The 21,235-nt window shown below is 41.1% G+C and overlaps 1 protein-coding gene across 1 annotated transcript in view; it reads right to left on the reverse strand.

Moving 5' to 3' along the window:
• The window catches only part of PIK3C2G (phosphatidylinositol-4-phosphate 3-kinase catalytic subunit type 2 gamma), a 218,246-nt gene that overhangs the window by 86,100 nt on the left and 110,911 nt on the right, over nt 1-21,235 (reverse strand). The window contains 1 exon segment of the mRNA XM_085049213.1: nt 700-880. Within this exon segment, the coding sequence (XP_084905339.1) occupies nt 700-880 (181 nt within the window).

The following is a 21,235-nucleotide window of genomic DNA, read 5'->3' on the forward strand; positions in this document are numbered from 1 at the left end:
AACCAGCAGTGGCAAGTATATTTTTATTTGGCTTTCTGCTCTACCTTGCTGAGATTTCAACAAGAAGCAGTTTTACACATCAGGTAAGTAACAACAGCTGTCCTAGGAAATTAAAGTTTTGAACAGGAAGTGTACCTATGCAATATAAAAGCTGCACCCACTGGAGAAGACAACTGCAAGTTTCTACTGCCAGGGAGGTATCTCTGCAGATATATGTTCATTGTTCATTGCTGAATTCTATATTTGATATATTCCCTACATTCCATTCTGGTTGTCTATGTTAAAAAATAAGCATGTGTCCAGCCTGCCAAAAATAGCTCTTAGCAAAGCCTTCAGGAAACACTGCAGCCCTGTAGGAGTCAAATATTTTGGGATGGGGTGCTGAGTGTGAGCATTCCTCTGAGTGAAATGATAATCAGCTTTGTTGCCATTATTTCTGGCCACCTCCAAATCCATTTGAGAAACCACTGATGAAGGAATTTAAAGGGCTTAAAAGATCTGCAAACCTCAAGAGTAATAGTGATGAGAGCTGTCCTATTAAATATGTTACCTGTTTTCAGAGCAGGAAAATATTTATAAAGTTTAGTTAAATCTTTGGTTTATTTATGTAAAGGGTATTAAATGAAAGAGGTGTTACCTTAGAAAAAATAAAATTCCCTAAAGAAACTTAGATAGAAGGGGCAGTATTTTTTAACAAACCTTTCTTTTTGGGTCACTGGCAGCTTTCACTTTGGTGGCAATGTCTTCCAGAATTCTGATTAGTTTTTCTTCCTTAGAAAACTCAGTGTACAGGGTTTGTCCTGCACAGAATTGGAGAGCAGCCAGAAGTTTCTTATACCACATTCTGAAATGAACTTCATTCTGTGCATTCTGCAACAGCCTGAAGGAAGGAGGGAAAAAAAACATCAGTGCATCTAAAATTTTATTTTATATCAGTTCTAGCAGGAATAATAAATGGACTCCAGACTAAATTATATTTGGTCACTTTGGGCAGCAGAGAATGAAAAAAAATATTATTGCTTGTAGGCAATGGGACTCAAGTCTCATTTGATAACTAATGAGAATCCAAACATGTTGAATAAACAGAAAACTGCCATTTCTAATTGTCATACATAGTGCAGTGCCTGTATTGCTTCTTATTTCTGCAACAAAAGTTTACAAAGTGGAAAGAAGTTGCATTTTTGAAGTCCAGTGTTAAATATATATCCCTATGCTTTTTTTTCTCCTGCCAGTATACTTCTACAAGCAAGCACATCTTTCAACTAGGAGGTGCATTTAAAGACTGTTTAAGTCTCAGATGTACTATCAATTCTAGAAACTTTCACTATTTTAAGCTGAGAAGACATTTTTTAAATTTGCTATACTGCTAAAAAGAGTGAAATAAGCCCATTTTATTCCTTTCTTTACTGGTAAGTGTTGGTCTAAAGCAAAACTCAGCTTTTCGTTTTTCTGAAGCCTGTAAAATCTTTGGAACTGGAGTTACTGCTGATATAAATGTCAGAAATAATCATATTCACCATGCACTCTTCTCTAATTACACATTTATTTGGGTCAGGAAAGCTGTGGAGGTTAGAGGGTTTTTTTAGTTAATCAAATTGATCACTGGGAAATTTTTCCTTATGTGGGCTAGAGGTTTTGTACACTATTTGATTTTTTTTTTTTTTTTTTTGGTAAGTGTAGATGGAATCACCAGCTCTATATTGCTGTTAGCATCCTGCCCACACCTGGGACTTCCCTTTACCTGAAGGACTGCTGAACTGCTCTTTGTTTTTGTATGAGCTTTCCCTCTCACAACTTCATCCTTAAGAACATCTCAAACCTCAAATTCCTTTTAAATGTCTGGATCTTAATGCAGTCTCCCCTACCTAACAAACAATGCTGGATTTCACAGGACAGAAATCAGAGAAACTCTTGACTTTCAAGACATATCACATAAATGAATATATCACATACAAATACGTCACATAACAAAAAGCAAGATCAAGATATTATTTCAAGCACTTCTCTTAAAAGGTGAAAAACTGTAATTCCTACAGTTCAACTCCTTCAAATCATATATAAGGAATTACAGCATTGCTATGGCAGCACATGCCTCTTTTGGTGATGAGGGATTCTTGTAATCTTTTATAAGGCAATGATTCTTCTAGGTCCTCTTTTCCTATGTAATTCAGTACAGAACAACATCACCTACTGGTTTCTGAAAAGCCTTTCCAGTTTCACAAAACCTCTGAACATCTGAGGATTTGAAAATTTTGAAAAAGAATGAGTAGTGTTTATATCAGAAATGCCTAGACATGAACGGGAAGCAATATGAGAAGTTTATCATCAACACTCTCTGGAGGAGTCTGAAATTACTTTTTTTTTTCCCTGTAGACTAGTAAAAACAAATAATTACTTTCTGGATCCAAAGGATGTACAAGTTGTCACTGCAATGCCTGCTGGAAGGCAAACCTCAGCACACAGAGGCTGCTGTTTCCTTATCCTGAGCCCTTCACAAACTGAGGAAGGCTGAGAGCACATGCTTATACAGTAGTGGATAAACAAATTCTTTCATATTTTGATCAAAGACCAAGATTCCACAGGATGGGATTCATTTGCTTAAATGTCAGTAGCTCATGCCATTTTAGAGATCCTAGGAAATCAATTTCCTCCAGCTGCTGCCTTGGAAGGGCATGGGACCACTACAGGCAGTATCTCATGTGTGGCACTCCCATGCAGATGGCTCAGATTCCCTGTGCTATCGAAAACAGCCTATGTTTAGGGCACTGCATCACGTTCTGCAGTGGCCTTTTAGCTCAGTAGGCAAACAAGACCATATAAAATAAAAAACATACTCTATTCACTTTAACAGCGAGTCAGGAAGAGGCTTGGTGATTGTCTTCTAAATAAAAGTGTCACTGGCACAGTCCAAATTGTCAGATGGGCAGGAATTTTAGTCTACCAAAGCAAAGTCCAGCTCACCCTCAGTCCAGCCAAACAGTTTGCATTTTTCTTGGCACACAGTCAGATTGAACTTGTTCACTTTCGCCCTGCAAATACAAGTGGACCTAAGACAACTATTACTGTGGTATCTATTTTGAACTGGACATCTAATGCTGGTGCAGAACCTTGTCTGCACTAAGGCTTGCATTGAAATCAGCTCCTGAGTATCTAAATCATATTAATTCACCTACTCCATTTTTAATAGTACATATTTAGGGAATCCTAAAAGCTACCTTTTCACGTTTGAGATGTCTCTTTAATCCTCTCAGATATAGAGAACACTAAACCACCTTTCATTTGCCTAAAATGAAAGGCTTCACATACAGAAAGCAAAATAGCAAAACCAAAATGATTTACTATTTTAAACAGAACTAATCCCTGCATAACACAGATCTACTTAGAAGATCCACTTTTTGATTATTCTTATGGCTGAGTGTTCATAAGAAATAAGCCTATATACACATATCATGTAAAGATTTCTTTTCAGTGTAAGAAAGGATTATGGGCCAGATTCAGAGAGCTTATGCATAAGGTGTACATGAGGTCAGAGGATATGTGGAGTCTGAATCCTCTCCTATGTGATTCTTGAGCCCACTCCATAGGGAAAGCTGAGGCAGTCATCATGATGTCACTGGCAAAATCAATTTCCCTGCCAGCACACAGTCTGAACACACATGGCAGCTTTTGACAGTCCATGTGCTTCGCCAGCAGTTCCCACAAGGGACTTGGGGCTCTACACTCAAAACGTGTCAAGCAACTGTGGTACAGCAGCACAGCTTCCTCTGCCTGCCCACTGGGACAGGTGTGCTCCTAAAAGCCCGCACAACTTGCAAAATGATTTGTATTAACTGGGCCTGACTTTTGTATTCATTTTATAAAAGTGGTCCCAAAGAGGATACAAAGAACAGCTTTTAAAGTGATGACTCATTGTAGGCTTCACTGTAATGTTTATTCAATAAATGAGTGAATATGTTGTTGCAATTCTGTCTTCCCAGCTTCCTGCCATGGGTGTGAACTCAGCAGAGATAGGAAAATCTGCAGCTTCTGAAGTTGCAGGATGGAGAAACGCTCAAGACACCAATGAAATTTTCAAGTTAAAACAGGATGCCCAGCTGTGACAGAGGAAGACAAAAATGGAATGATTTAAAACCCAAGGCTGCCAGTAAAGAAGCATGTGAAGTCGTTTTTGCCTGATAATTTTCACAGGATTCTGCAAGACAGAACTCAGTATAAAATCCTGGCCTTATGCCAGGCCTAGACAGAGCATCTTGCTCCTCACAACAGAGAGACTTATTACTCTTCAGGTTCTCTGATTTGAGACAAACACTCTCATTCTCAGCAACGCCTGGTGAACTCAGACACTGTCCCCAGGTCACTTTTGTGAAACAGTACAGAAGGAAGGTGACCTGAAATCTAGCAATGAAGCAAGCCAGATACCGGGGTGCCCTGAAAGATGCATCTGCCTTCTGCCAGGAGCTGCTTCTCCTCCTTTCTGCATGCACCTACTCCATGCCTGCAAGGTGGCTCCAGCCCCATTTCCTGGCACTCACAGCTGTGTTTTCCAGGTGTGGAACGCAAGCATGCTGAGAGATTTTTGCCAAAGGGAAGAAAGGAAGGTGGAATTGAATCAGGCTGACTTGGCTGCTGTGTCAGAGAAGGAGAAACAGGGCTAAACTCAGCAGCTATAGAGAAAAGGGTAATTAAGGAAAAAAAGTAGGGAGAAAAAAGGAATTAGATTGGATGAGTCTTGGTAGAAAGGTGAGCTGGCCTCATTCTCCCGTTGTGGTGCTGGAAGACAGGCAAGCTGACACAGTCTGCTCTCTGAGTTGGATTTGGCAGACAAACGAAAGTGAGGCAGCTCAGACAACTCTGCTGCTTGAACATCTGTTCCTCATCTCCTTCAGAAAGGGGAGCAGGGTGAAGCAGAGAGTGATGCCTGACAGGACACATTAACTCACAGGTAGCCTGTTAAACCACATTATATCAAAAAAAAACCCCAAAACCCCAAGAAGAAAAGGCCAGGATTTCCAGTATCTTATTGCAGGTTTAGCACCTACCTGTTATGAAGGAGCAAGGCAGAGTTTGACCGGCTTATTTAGACATGATGTCAGGATGGTCACCCTGGTTGATTCCAAGTGCTCTCTGGTATTTATTACACAAAAGTTGTGCCTACCAGCACATTTGTACATTCTCTTTAAGGTGTTTTGAATTCAGAGACAACATGAAAATAAGGTGCCTTAGGGTTATAAGAAGAGTGCTGAGCTACCTCCTGTTGTTGGTCTATCTTTGGTAAACCTGAGCAAGGAAGTCATTATGCTTTGTTCTGAAGGTGTATTTCATGTTTGTTTTCTATTTGCTAAGTTCGAGGCAGGACAAGTCACAGAAGAAGGAAACAATAGTAGAAGACTGCTGCTTATTATGGCAATAATTGCTTCAAAATTATTCTCCACATCCCTTTGTGTCAAAGATTAGCACACAAAACCACTTCTCTACCACTGTACAGCCTCTATGTTTGAGCTTGCCATCTGTCTTGATTATCCTTAGACACCCTGTAAAACTCATAATCTGTCCTTTGTGCTTTATTGTGCCATGGAGCTGTGGCACATGCCTGAAGCTTTTAACTGATTTCATTTTCCACTCCTTGAAGAAAACATTTTACTGTTTGCATTCTTAAACAGGAGAATAAGTAACGTTTGGTTTGCCTGTAGGATTACATTTGGGCTTTGCAGCTCCTTAAGTCTCAGTGCAAGTTTGCCATAGACACATGGATGACAGAGATAACAAAAATGTACAGCTGAAGATTGAGAACTCCATCTAGCCTGTGACAGGTCATGAGGATGAGCAGGGGACTGCTGCTATTAATTAATTAATTACTCAGTTGCAAGTAAAACCTCTCTTTGTTTTTTTCCTTTTATCTCCCCAGTATTACACTGGACAAGGATTTTACTTCCCTGCCAGTGATAATGGTCTTAATCCCTCTGACAGAGATATTCATCACAGTAAGTACTGCACAAATACTGAGCTTCTACGGCTTCCAGGTTCTAACAAGAACCTGTTGCCCTCCATCCCCTACACCTGCAATCCCCTCACTCCTCTGCAGAATACAGCCAAGTGTGCAGAACATGTCTTTTAAGTCTTTATCACTTGCTAGCTGGTCTGCTAAGCCTCTTTAGACACAGCCAGACTCTAAAGGCAGCAGAGAACCAAGCTGGCAAATATGACTGTGGCTTTTCTTATCTCTGTGCCAGTGCCTAGAATGGATGACTGAACTTGCTGAAGCTCCCAGGAATGTGTCTGTAGGATGGCAGTTACTGCTTCACAAAACAGGAAGGACCACTTGCACTTGCTGCAATGTAATCTCCATTCCCAGACCCTGTCACAGCCTCAGTGGGACATTGACAATTTCTGGACAGAAAACTTTAATTTATTAAGCTTGCTGAAAAGCCTTGCAGTGGATTCACTCTCACAGCCCTTTGTTATCCAAGAGAAATATACAGGCTACCTCTGTCAACTTCCTTTAAAAAACAGATACAGGACAACATCTCTGTTTTTAAACCAATCCTAAACTCTAGAAAGGTGTGATTTATGTACTACAAATAAAGAAAGGAAAACACAGGAAACAACAGCACCATTGTGGGTAGACCTATTGGAGCATTGCAGTCAACAAAATAGACATAAAATAACAAGTGAAAACCACAAAATACCTGGCACATTGAGAACAATACAATTTCTGCAGGGGAGAATAGGGAGCAAAGTCAATTAGGCAGAAGAATTACTGTACAACAAAGATGAAAGAGACATTGCAATTATCCCAGGTGACTGGTGCACTGAGCATTTTCCATAGATTTACAGAAACACAGAGCTTACATATCAACTTGACTGGAAGGATAAAGACTGAACTTCTTTTGCTCACTCTTTCTTTGACCAAGTACAAAGACAGCAGACAGAGAAAGGCACAAGAGGGCTGGCAAAGCTCTGCCTCACCTGCTGATCTTTCATCTTTCTTTCTATTCTAGAACAAGAAGGGAATGAAAGTTTATGTTTATTGAGTAGACTAAGTGAAGCATGGTACAGCGTTTTTTCTGAATATTTGTAACCAATAAATCTCCAAGATGAAGAAACAGCAGCTGTTCAGTTGCTTGAAGCACCTGTCCACTTTTGGCTCTTTACGCTTCTTACATGAGAAATCTGCAGCCAGTTTCACATGCTGCTTCTTATAAAACATAGATGCTTTTATTAACTCATTTTTCAAAGCATTACACTTAAAGAGAAAATATCTCTGCTTAAAGTGAAATTTTGTTTTAATATACCATGTAATTAATTTGCTTTTGCTTTTCTGATTCTCTTTTTATAACATAGAACAGAAGTCTACCACATTGACCTCCCTTTGACAACAAAATATTGTTGCAGACATAAAGTATGGTGGTTAGGCTTGAGAAACACAACATTGCCATTAATTGCTAATCCCTCAAGGATGTCTATGAACAATGCAACACAATTTGCATTCAGACAAATAACTTGATTCAGTAGATTCAATCAAGGCAGCTACTCCCACTCCCAATGAATGCCTGAACTGTGGAATGCATGTCTTGCTGACTCACAAAAAAATTAGCAGATCAGTGAAAACAAAGGCCATGCTACGCTATGCAAAGGTGCTGCCAAACCCTGCTGAGGTTGCCTAGCAGAAAAATGTTTTATTTGATATGTAATATAGCTAGCTGCACAGACTTTGCATTAAAAAAATGAACCCCAGATAAAACTGTTTTTGTCTGGAGAGGAAAGAGCTTGACAGTGAAACAGAAATTAAATGAATCTTGAAAATTAACTGTATCAAGAATTAATTGGAAAGTACAAAGGTGCACATGTACTATTGTCACTACCAGAGACACATGCTACCTTGGTCTAAGGTCTAAGCGAGAAATAATCATGCTCATAAGGTCTTCTCCAGTTTGTTGAATGGATATAATAACATCAATATAAGTGCTACAAGAATCATCTAGTAAAAAGCAGTGCTAACAGTGTCTGTCTCTTTCTGCTCCAGTATGTAAAAAAAGATAAAAACAAAACAATTGTTAGCAAAGTGGGTCTTTTTCTAGTCTGCTCCTCTTCACTGGGTAGGATCTGCAAGCAGAAAGGACCAAATTTACTAACACACTATCAGAAACACAAAAAAAATACCTCCAGCAGAACACCAACATAACAAAATCTAGTGGTGGTTTCAAACAGCATCTGTGTACAACAGTAATGACCTTAGGTAAATTCAGAATCTCTGAGTGAGGGTTCATGGTCCACCAAAGATTCCACCCTAATTAAACATCAATCCAAAGCTATAGAAATGAAGAGCCTTTACCCTGAAGTGTCATCAAATACTGAGGGTGACTTAGGCTTGCAACTGTAGGTCTAACTGGTTCCAATTATTAAAAGAAATACCACTACTGCCTCTTTAAAGAGAGTGATTAAATCTCCTCTCCAAAAACTGCATTTGGAAATAATTTTTAAAAGTGTTATTTAACAAAGGTATTGCATTTGATATCTGCATGAACATTATCAATTTGACAGTATTGTTGACAGTATTGAAATATTGATAGACAATATTTCAATGAGAAACTTGGCATTCAAGTCTGGCAATAATTTTGAAAAGTCTGGCTCTGTCTTTGCCAGTGCCTTCTTCATGTGACTGAGTACGTCCCCGGCTGCAGATTTTTTTCCTCAGAACAACTGACGTATTGTTAGAATTTCATGCAGTATCTTACACCAGAATCAGCAAGCCTGATAGCATCCAACAATCTGTCTCTGTGAGAGTTTAGAGTAAATTCATGCACAGGAACTGAAATATGCGATTCATTCCAGGCATAAGAGAAATTGTTGTGTTCTTCCCAGTGGGTAACTGCATTGGGAGTTAGCAATGAATGGGATTAGATGGGATAATCACCACTAAAATAAGCATACCCAATGGCTTTATTGGGATGCTGTCCAATATGCAAGCAATTAATTGAATACAGAAGGTGACTAAGCTACTCTACTTTCAAACTATATAAATAAAATGCAAAATTAATTCAGATTGAAGCAGTCCGTAAGAGCCAATGGACTTGCAAAGCTTTGTACTGTTTCTGAATTTAGGCCACAGTTATCACAGCAATACACTAAGGAGAAACTGAAAATGTTTTTCTTCATCTGGCTATTGTTTGGGTAGTTTATGTCTACCAAAATGGCTTTGGAGAGCATCTGTGGTTCCCATTAGCTTCACAGCTGAACAAAAAAATCTCCCATGACACTATAAAACACAATGTAAGACACAGAACTAATTCTGTATGGTTCTGCATTCACTGGGCAATCCAAATGTACGCAAAATTGCAGAATTAAGCTTGAGTTACACCACAGTACTTCTGGTAACATTTTTTGCTAGTTAGTTGAGGTTTTTTAATTTTTTTTTCAGTTGTGCTGGTTTTACCTGGGATAGAGCTGATTTTCTTCCCAGTAGGTGGTATGGGGCTGTGTTATCGATTTGTGGAGGAAATGGTTGATAATTCAGAGAAGTTTTTTGTTATTGCTGAGCAGTGTTTGAAGAACCAAGGCCTTTTCTGTTCCTCACCCCAACCCACCACTGAGCGGCCTGGGGAGTGCACAAAAGATTGGAAAGGGACACAGATGGGTCAGCTGACCCCAACTGACCAAACAGATGCCCCAGACCATATGGATCATGCTCAGCATAAAAAACTGGGGAAGAAGGAGGAAGAGGGAGCATTTGAAGTGATGGTCACTTCCCAAGTCACCAGTTTGTGATGGGGCCCTGCTCTCCTGGAGATGGCTGAACACCTGCCTGCCCATGGGATGTGATGGATGAACTCCTTGTTCCATGTTGCCTATATGCACAGTTTTTTCTTTAACTCTTCAGCTGTCTTCATCTCAGTCCATTAATTTTCTCACTTTTCCAACTCTCTGCCCCATCCCACCACAGGGAACAGTGAGTGAGTGGCTTTGCAGGGCTGGGTTGCCATCGGACTTAAACCATGCCATTAACATACTAACACAGCTTCAGGGAGAAACCAGAAATTTTTCTACAAGGTTGTTGCAAAACCATGAATAAAAACTTTAGTAGTAGTCATGCTAAGGCTTGGAGGGATCAGTAGGCCTGAGTGTAAACACTGTTGTGTAGCGAAGTTGCCAGTAGCGATCAAAAGGATCAATAGAGCATACTGATGAGGGGAGAAAGACTTGTCTAAGGAATGTAGCTATAGAACAGTTTGTTTATTTAAGTAATCTGCTAAGTGGAGTGTGTGACTTATCTAATAGGGTGTAGTAGATTAATGATGATAAAGAATGTTCAGTTAACGAAAATCAAAGTCACAATGTAATCATAAATCAGGTAGATGTGTCTAGAAATCAAATTCGTTAAGATGAAGCAATTTGGAAAGAAAACATATATATACTCAGTGATTTGTAGCAGGTTTGGGGCTCTGACTTTGGACATTAGTCCTCAGGTCCCCAGGGCCCTCAATAAAGCACTGCATAAAATAACTTCGGTTGTTTTGTGTTTCCTCGGTTCGGGCAACAGTTTTCTGGCGACCGCGGCAGGACTCCGAAGGTGGCTGGGGCGGTTCACGTCCTGATCTACTCCACGCCGGCACCGGGTGATTCTCGGGGAGTCATCGGCTCGTGCCCGACCCCCGCGCCTGTCGGACAACTGCAGGAGGTAAGCCCGTAAGGTGCTTTATTTGTTTAATACTGGGTACCTGCCCATAAGACGAGGCGGCGAACCTTGCAGGGTTGGGTTATAGACGTCTTGGGGATGCCTAGGCGCTGACCATAAGACGAAGCGAAAGCTACGCAGGTTCAGCACTTGCCCCTTGCGGCGACGAGAAGTGGCAAGTTGCTTGGTTTGGTTGCTGTCCTCTTTCTATACTTGGTGCTGTTGAAATCTGTATTCTCTGCATGTTACCTGTTATTCTCTGCATGTTACTTTCTGTTTTGCTATGATGCCTTTTAAAACCTTTAAAGCATTGGTGCAAGCTAATGGTAAAGTACCGGGGAACACCCCATTAGGGTGCTTGCTGGGAAGATGGAAAAGTGCTGGGTTTTACCAAGACTTAAGCAAAGGAAAAATGATAGATTTTTGTAATCATGTGTGGCCTCTCTATGCTTCTGAGGGGGGACCGGAATGGCCTGTCAATGGTACTGTTGATGAGAACATAATTAATTCATTGATGTATTATCTAAGGGACAATGAGAAATGGGATGAGGTACCTTATTTGGATTTGTTCCGTTATTTGGGGTCTAAAACAGAATGGCAAAAGGAGTGTGGTATGCTATTGTTGCAAGCGGGGACTGATGAAAATGAATGTATTGGGTGCAAAGCGCGTGAAACCTGTGTGAAATGTGCAGTACGGTTTTCTAGTCAAGGTGAAGATTTATCTTTAATGGTTGCCCCCCCTTGTCCTGTTCCCTCTGCTCCGCCGTGCAGAAGTGGGGAGGGAGACATAGATGATACTGATACTGATGAGGATGAGACTAATGAGGAAAATAATATACAATCCCCGGAAGGACTTGGAGTAAGTCATACCTCAGTCACCCTCCGTCCCCAAACTCCTTCCCCAAGCTCCCGAAGCATACAAAGAACCCCCATAGCGGCACGGACTAGACAGGGAAGGCGGAATCAAGAGGAACCCCGAATGATAGCCCCCTTAAGGGAAGCCATGGGCCCCCGTGGTGAGAAAGTTATTATTAAAGTACCTTTTTCTCCAGGGGATTTGGTGATTTGGAAACAATCAGCTGGGAGTTATCGGGAGAACCCCGAACGGGTGGCCAGGGTGGTGAAGATGATAATTAAAACTCAGAATCCGGATTGGAATGATTTACAAGTGTTATTAGATACATTAATGGATTCTACAGAAAAAGAGATGGTCTTACGAGCAACCAAAGAACGAGCTAGGGAACAACTCCGGTTACAATTGATAATGGGGGAAACAATAGATCAATTGGTCCCTGGGGATGATCCAGAGTGGGATCCAAATGAGTTAGAAGGTTTACAGAGGTTAAAAAGGTATCAGGAATTATTGATTGAAGGCGTCCGGACTGGGATGCCTAAAACCCTAAATTGGTCTAAGCTATACTCAATAAAACAAGAAAAGAATGAATCCCCTTCAGCATTTTTAGAGAGACTTAAAGAGGCAGCACGGCGTTTCACTAGTTTGGATGTGGAGAAGGAAGAAGGTCAGTTACAATTGGCATTGTTGTTTATGGGACAGTCACAAGAGGATATTAGGAAAAAGTTGCAGAAATTAGAAGGGGAAGACACACGACGCTTAGATAAGCTGTTAGAGGTAGCTTGGAAAGTTTATAATAATAGAGAAAAGGAAACGGCTAAATGACAACAAGCCGGAATTCTTGCAGTAATTCAGCAGTCTGCGGTTCGGGGGGGGTTAAGGGGCCGGGGAAGGGGAGGAAGGGGAATTGGACAGGGAAGGGGAGGATTCGCTCGGGGGAGAGGAGGATTTTTAGTTGCAGGGATGAGCCAGGGTAGACAGGAACAGTTGGGTCCTAATCAGTGTGCATTTTGTCGTCAATTCGGACACTGGAAGAACGAGTGCCCTGTACGAAATGGGATAGGGATGAGTAATGTAGGGTTGATGGGAGGTTTCCCCGTACCGCCGGTAGATGGCGCCCAGACACAAGCACAGGCAATGATGTTAGGAAACTATAGGGATCAAAGCAGACTAGACCGGGATCTGAAGGTGATAATAGAAATAGGCGGACAGGAGCAGGAATTTATGGTTGATACAGGGGCTACTCACTCAGTTTTAAATAAACGGTTGGGACCCATAAGTGACACAACTATACAGGTAATAGGAGCTACAGGACAATTGGAGGAAAGGCCTTTTCTACAACCCCTTAATTTAAAATTCGGAGGAAAGGAACTGGATCATCAGTTTTTGTATATGCCAAACTGCCCTCAGCCTCTGTTTGGACGGGATTTGCTGTCTCTATTAAATGCTAAAATTATATTTGAACAGGGTCGAGTTAAATTGGAAATTCCGGATGAAGAAATCGGGAAAATATTTGCAATAAAGGAAATGGACCCGGCACCGATCCCAACAGAGATTGAACATGCAGTGGTACCCTGGGTTTGGGAGGCGGGAACTCCGGGAAAATCAAAGGTTGCCCAGCCGGTGGTAGTTGAGCTAAAAGAAGGAGCTAAACCGGTTAGGATAAAACAGTATCCCATTAAAGCAGAGGCTCGGCAGGGAGTAGCTCCGCTGATAGCACAGTTTACAGTGCAAGGATTATTAAAGGAATGTGAATCAGAGTATAATACTCCTATATTCCCGGTGAAGAAACCAAATGGTAAGTATAGATTAGTTCAAGATTTAAGGGCTATAAACGAGATAGTTAAAGACATTCACCCGGTGGTTGCCAACCCTTACACATTGTTAACATCTGTATCGGAACGATTTAAATGGTTCACTGTGATTGATTTAAAGGATGCCTTCTTCTGCATCCCACTGGCAATAGAGAGCATGAAGTATTTTGCCTTTGAATGGGAAGAACCAATGACAGGAAGGAAGAAACAGCTCACCTGGACCAGACTGCCTCAAGGATTCAAAAACAGCCCTACCATCTTTGGTAATCAATTGGCAAAGGAATTAGAAGAATGGAAAATGACTCAGGTGAGAGAATCTCCATATTCTTATGTAGTATTGCAGTATGTAGATGATATTCTTTTGGCCACAGAAGACAAGAAGGTATGCCTCCGATTAACTGTTGCATTATTGAATATGTTGGGGCAAGCAGGATACAAGGTATCCAAGGAAAAAGTACAACTGGTCAGAGAAAGTGTCCTGTACCTAGGATGTGAGCTAACACAAGGCCTCAGACGTTTGGGGGTTAACAGAATTGAAGCTATATGCTCCATTCCACTCCCTAGAAATCACCAGGAGTTAAGATCCTTTCTGGGAATGGTTGGATGGTGCAGGCTATGGATCCCGAATTTTGGCCTGATAGCAAAACCCCTATATGAGGCTCTAAAAGAATCCCAATTGAAATGGAATCCAAACAGGGAGAAGGCGTTCCAGGATTTGAAACAAGCATTAAAAGAAGCCCCGGCCTTGGGGTTGCCAGATTTAAACAAAGACTTTCAATTATATGTGAATGAAAGGCAGAAACTAGCATTGGGAGTTCTAACCCAGAAGTTGGGATCCTGGAAGAGGCCTGTGGGATATTTCTCCAAACAACTGGACACTGTAAGTACCGGTTGGCCGTCATGCTTGCGGGCCGTTGCGGCTATGGTACTTCTCATTCAGGAAGCCAGGAAACTTACCATGGGAAAAAGAATGACGGTGTATGTTCCCCACATGGTACTAGCTGTCTTGGAGCAAAAGGGGGGTCATTGGCTATCTTCCAGTAGAATGCTGCAGTATCAAGCTATTCTAAGAGAACAAGATGACATAGAACTCCAAACGACTAATCATATTAATCCAGCAGAGTTCCTCCACAGTGAGATGGAAGAACATGAGCTCTCCCATGACTGTGTGGAAGTGATTGAACAAGTTTATTCGAGCCGACCGGATTTGAAGGATGAACCCCTGGATGCTCCAGACTGGGAATTATTTACCGATGGTTCCAGTTTTATGGAAAATGGTACCAGGTATGCGGGATATTCAGTGGTTACAGTTACTCGAGTTGTGGAGGCACAAGCCTTGCCACCAGGTACGTCAGCCCAAAAGGCTGAGATCATTGGACTCACTCGAGCCTTGATATTGAGCACTGGGAAAACGGTAAATATTTGGACTGATTCCAAGTATGCCTTTGGTGTGGTGCATGTTCACGGAGCACTATGGAAAGAAAGAGGACTTCTTAATTCCCAAGGGGCTGTAATAAAACATCGCACAGAAGTGTTAGCATTGTTGGATGCTGTACACCGACCAGAGCGAGTGGCCGTTATGCATGTCCGGGGACATCGGAATGAAGAAGGAAAAATCTACCAAGGTAATCATTTAGCAGATGTAACTGCAAAGCAGGCAGCTCGTCAAGTATGGACTCAGATGGCTCTCATACCAACTAAGGTAAACCCTGTTACACCTTATATGCAACAAGCTCCAAAGTATTCACAGGATGATGAGAAACTAGCCATGTTACTGAAAGCTCGGAAAGGAGCAACAGGATGGTACATAACCAATACAGGACAAGTAGTTGTTCCCATACAGATAATGAAAGCCATCCTCATAGCTGAACATAACAAAAGTCATTGGGGAGCAGAAGCATTGGTAAAATTTTTGAAGAATGAAATAATTTCCAATCAGATGTTAACGTTGGCAAAACGGGTGAATGCAATGTGCCCAGTTTGTTTAAAGAATAATCCTATTGTCAGGAAACAGATTCAGATGGGAAAATTACAAGTAGGACCAGAACCGGGAGATTATTGGCAGGTGGATTTTTCAGAATTACCCAAAGCACAAGGGTATAAATATATCCTGGTGTATGTGTGTACCTTTTCAGGGTGGCCAGAGGCCTTTCCGTGTAGGACTAATCAGGCAAAAGAAGTAGTGAAAACTCTCTTGAAAGAGATAATACCCAGATTTGGAGTACCTTTGGGGTTGTCATCAGATAGGGGTCCTCACTTCATTGCTAATATTGTGCAGGATGTAGCACGGATGTTAGATATTGCTTGGAATCTCCATACTCCTTGGAGACCGCAATCTAGTGGGCAAGTAGAAAGAATGAATCAAACTTTAAAGGGCCAAATTAAGAAAATCTGTCAAGAAGCCAAAATACAATGGCCTCAGGCTTTGCCACTTGCTCTCCTCCGAATTAGAATTAAGCCAAGGGAAAGGTTAGGCGTGAGCCCCTATGAGATACTATATGGAAAACCTTACCATGCAACTATTTTAAAAGGAGACCCACATGTGGTAGGGGATCAGGCAGTATATAATTATGTTGTTTCTCTGCATAGAGTTCTCAGTGCCTTGCGTGGAACCCTGCAGTGGAACAGACCTCTTCCACTGGAAAATCCTGTGCATGATGTTCAACCAGGAGACCAAGTATACGTGAAGAACTGGTTCACAGACCCACTGAGAGAATCATGGGACGGCCCGTATCAGGTGATACTAACAACATTCACAGCAATCAAAGTGGCCGGAATCGACTCCTGGATACATTACACGCGAGTCAAGAAGATGCCAACTCAGTGGGAATCCCAAGTCGTGTCCCCCACGCGATTGATTTTACGAGCAAAATGAAAATTGTAATTGCTGTATTTCTGGTTATGCTAAAAATATTACCCGTTGATGAACATGTACTTGTCACTGTTTCAGATCCTGTAATCGGAGCAATGGAAGGAATGACTGTAAACTTGACTTGTGAAATCACTGATGACCAGGGAGCTGGAGTCGATGAGATAAGTACATATTGGAGAAAAGAGCAAACACTCACTAATGTTATCAATAGTACATTTTGGGATAAGGACACACAAAGAGGCAATACCACATTACAGCTTACCAATGTTAGCATGGAAAGTGCTGGGATATATACATGTCTGGTAAAAATTAGGTGGAGTTTTGATTATAAACGAATGGCACTAGGGGTTATGACATGGCAAAGCAACTCGGCAATAAAAGTCTCACCTTACCAAGCATCAGTTGACATGTGGGATGGTCCACCCTCAAAAATAAATTGCTCATTCACAGCCCAACATGAATGTAGCAGCATGTTCACGGTTACTTGGTGGAAATTAGCTAGACGGATAATGTGGGAAAGGCCGGAAGGAAAGAGTGACCTGCAGGCAGGAAGCGATAGTGGAATTGGATGGTTAAATGATACTCAGGCACGTGTAGGGAAAAATGAGGGATTATATCTCTGTGTGATAAGCTGTGGTTCTATGATGGGGTACGGGAAGAGAGAAGTACAAGGAAAAAGTCATCTAATGGATGGGTTAAGACCTACCCATGGAATTTACCAGGCGGTCCGTGGTACTTCTGTAGTTTTAGTTTGCCAACCAGAGCGTGGAATTGTTTTCTCTGAGTTCGGATGGTGGTTTAAGAAAGGAAATGTCCAGGAAGGGGGGAAATACCAATTAGAGAAGCGATTAGGAGGCATGTTAACTTTAGTGATACAGGATGTTCAACCAGAGGATGAAGGAACATATTGGTGTTGGATTGCCCAAGATGCATGGTGGACACACGCTGTGACTTTGGTATCCCTTACTAGGGCACGAATAAATAAAAGAAGAATTAGAGATGTTGAAATTGGAAATAAAACCTGGGTTTTTCACCATAACCCAGAACAAGAAAACTTAATTGTAGGTTTAATACGAGACTTTGGAGAAATGCAGAATGTTTCTAAAATCACTGCTTGTTTACCTCTGCCTCGAGCAGCGGGAGAACCAATTCCATGGGGAATAGTTCCCGTCACTGATTTGCCTGAGGCATATGTAAATGTAACTTGGAGCTGTAGATTGGTTCCTAATGAGTACTATGACTGGAAAGAGGGTTGTATGTTGGTCCGGAGGGTTACTGAACACCAATGCAGGCAGATGCCAGGATATTATGCATGGCTGACAACATCAAGAGGTAATAAGTGTGTTGTTTCAGGGCCTGTTTCAGAACCGTGTAACAAAGTGACTCTCAAGGAACAAAAGATTAGAGAGGAAGAAGTCTGTCAAAATGTTACCCAGACCCAGTCTTTAGAAGACGAATGGGGAACAATTTGGGGACCAAGCCTTTTAGAAACATATAGCTACTTAGGACAAGTTAATTGGTGCATACAATGGACAGGAAGTAAAAACCAGACTTACACTGAGGTAATGAACCTCCAGACTACCAGACGGGAGAAGAGGGACCAAAAAGACATTTGGAATTGTACCCAAGTAATCACATGTGACACACCACAAGATAAAATAGGGCTCGTACCAGTAAGAGTCTTGCTAAAATGGGGATGTGAATGTCGAGGATACAACCACACAATTACAGACCAAATTCAAGGAGATAAAAATGGGAAGAGAAACATCAGTTGTAAATCTACTACTATCAGAAGTCCAGGAAACCTAGTTTGGGTTATGGGGCATGGAAAGTGGACCACCCATATGCCAATAGATGGGCCTGTCACACAAATTACTTTAGGAATTCCGACCTTATGTCCGTTTTGGAAACAGTCTAATTTGACTCGACAATCAGCTAGGACTAAACGAGACTTGGATGATAAAAACGAATGGCATGAGCCAACCAGTGGAGTTAAATTCGGGTGAGCTTTGGAATCCTTGTTTGCACCTGTAGCTTCATATCGGAACAGGGATATGCTCTACAAACTAATGGGGCAGACTGAAAGATTGGCAGCAGCCACTAAGAAAGGATTTAAAGATTTCAATATTCAGTTACAGGCTACCACAAGAATGACATTACAAAATAGAATGGCTCTTGACATGCTCTTACTGAAGGAACATGGAGTGTGTGAATATTTGAGCCAAAGAATTGATCATTGTTGCATCCATATCCCAAATGTAACTATTGATGTGGAAAAGGACATTTCACAATTAGAACAAATAGAAGACAAAACAAAAGATCTCGAAAGGGAAGCAGAACATAATTGGATTGGAGAAGTGTTTAGCTCTTTAAGACTCCAGGTGTCTGGATGGATATCATCGGTGATTCAGTATGCGATAATGTTTTTGATTTTGATTCTAATTATTTTTAGAGTTTATAAATGTATTTTAGGAACCATTGGAAGGGAGCGCCTACATACCCGAAGGCTGATCAATGCAATGACCAGGAATGCAACGTCTTCCACACCTCCTCCAGCAAATAGAAAAGAAAGACTTTGAGATTTGAGCATCCTTGCAACTTGGAAATTGAAGAATGCTCAAAAGGGGGAACTTGTTGCAAAACTATGAATAAAAACTTTAGTAGTAGTCATGCTAAGGCTTGGAAGGATCAGTAGGCCTGAGTGTAAACACTGTTGTGTAGCGAAGTTGCCAGTAGCGATCAAAAGGATCAATAGAGCATACTGATGAGGGGAGAAAGACTTGTCTAAGGAATGTAGCTATAAAACAGTTTGTTTATTTAAGTAATCTGCTAAGTGGAGTGTGTGACTTATCTAATAGGGTGTAGTAGATTAATGATGATAAAGAATGTTCAGTTAACGAAAATCAAAGTCACAATGTAATCATAAATCAGGTAGATGTGTCTAGAAATCAAATTCGTTAAGATGAAGCAATTTGGAAAGAAAACATATATATACTCAGTGATTTGTAGCAGGTTTGGGGCTCTGACTTTGGACATTAGTCCTCAGGTCCCCAGGGCCCTCAATAAAGCACCGCATAAAATAACTTTGGTTGTTTTGTGTTTCCTCGGTTCGGGCAACAAGGTCATTAAGGCCCTTGACTGCTTGTAACAGGAGCAGCTCCATACTTTATTCATACATTCTGAGCCAGATCTGTACTTTATTATCCTAGAGTTTCCAGATTTCTCTTTTTTGTGACTCTGGGCATGGAAAAGGAAGGGTTTGGTTTTGGGGGGTGGGGGATGGAGACAGGATAAAATAGTGACATTGTTTTTCAAATAATATGACATTCAAAAGAACTTGTTTTGCAGAGCTCTTAATTTTCCTATTTGTTCTGCACTCAGTTACAAGAATTTGCTTTATTTAATAATGTTTGCATTCAAAACTGTTATCTTTCAAGCACAGTCTTAGATTTTTACAGACAAGGTGCTCAGATGTCAACAGCAGAGGAAGGATGTATGAGATTTGATACGTTTCACATACATGAGAAATTACTGTTTCTTTCAAAGCAGCATCTCTTCTACCTCTCTGGAAGAACTTGTCTGTAGATCATTGTGTTTTAAGCACAAGTAGTACAGATACAGCAAGAGCTGATTCCACACTATTTCCTGACATATCAGTCTTCTGGATCTTTACTTTCATCACTGCTTTAGCTAGCAGCCCAGCTTATCTTATTTTCCCAATATCTATCAAAGGGAACTTTATTCAGATCACTGCCTAACAGGAACAGAGAGGAAAAATGAGCCTCAGCAGGTACTGCTGTGTTTCAGCAATCCTAGTACCTCAGCATAATTACAAGATTGCAAAACGCTGTTTGCAGAAGTCCCCTCATATCTGACAGAGTGTACTTTCTGTGTGATGTCAAGCCTCCTTTTCGTGTCAGTTTTCTGTGTGGCATCACAATGCAGCACAACAACAAAGGATGCATGGATCAGATCATGGGATCACAGCAACGTGTTAGCTTTGTAACTGTACCTGGGTGACTTTGTGAACAGATTGACTGGAGGGAACTTTCAGAGTTCAAATGAAGTGGCATCATGAAGACATACAGTCCCTTACACTTCAAAAATAACTCATTTGTTTTCAGGGAATACAAGAGAGAAAGTCAGACTTTTCAGTGGGGGATTCTTTAGAATCCAAATCACACTTTTTCATTTTTTCATTATTCTGACTCTTTTAAGGGAGAAATCTCTTCAGACTACAGCTCTCCTTATGCATAAGGCTACTCTGCAATCTTCTTCAAATAAGATGATGACTACCATGTTTTAATTTAATTAAAATAGAGGGGACCATGAAAGATAGTGGCTGGAAAGAAGACCAAGTATTTCCAATGTAAAGAGAACACTTCTATTTTCATACCTTTTCTAGGCCTGTTTTATTTCTTTTTTTGTTTTAGCTTTCTTCCTCTTTTCTTGTCCTCTATTAACTTTTTGCTCCACTTTATACGTAGCAATAGTATCTCTTGCAAAGGTAGGAGAGCAGAGCAGACGGAAATAACTTTAGATTTCTCATCTTTGAATACTGGTCTGGTTCTGATTTTCCTTCCCTTTCACTGTTTTGTTGCCACCAAATATTGGCTTTGTAAATAGAGAAGTAGGAATTTGAAGTTAAGCCCATGTACCAGGGAAAGCTTGCTGTAAGGTATTATTAAGAGAAAACCTTTCTCTTTTAGTTAGCCCTAGGATATTTTCCTAGTCAACAGCTGGCCTAGTTACCATGGAAAACAGAAGAGCTGGTGGGCAGGCACTGTAGGAAAATGAGGCAGAGACCTACATGAAATTGGGTTGGCTTCGTTTGCAGAGGCTTGCTGAAATTAATCTCACACTTCAGCTATCTTGTTGCTCTTTCATTGCTGGGAGCAGACATAGAGGTTCATCTAGGTTTAAAAGTCCATCTCAGCTCTGCTGGGACATGTTCAGCTGTGGGACCAGATATGAATAAACTTCTGAATAAAATAAAACCTCTTTTAATTAACCCCTAACCAAGA

This window comes from Lichenostomus cassidix, chromosome 1Aa, assembly GCF_008360975.1.
Source record: "Lichenostomus cassidix isolate B80296 chromosome 1Aa, HeHo_3.0, whole genome shotgun sequence".
Taxonomy (NCBI): Eukaryota; Metazoa; Chordata; class Aves; order Passeriformes; family Meliphagidae; genus Lichenostomus; species Lichenostomus cassidix.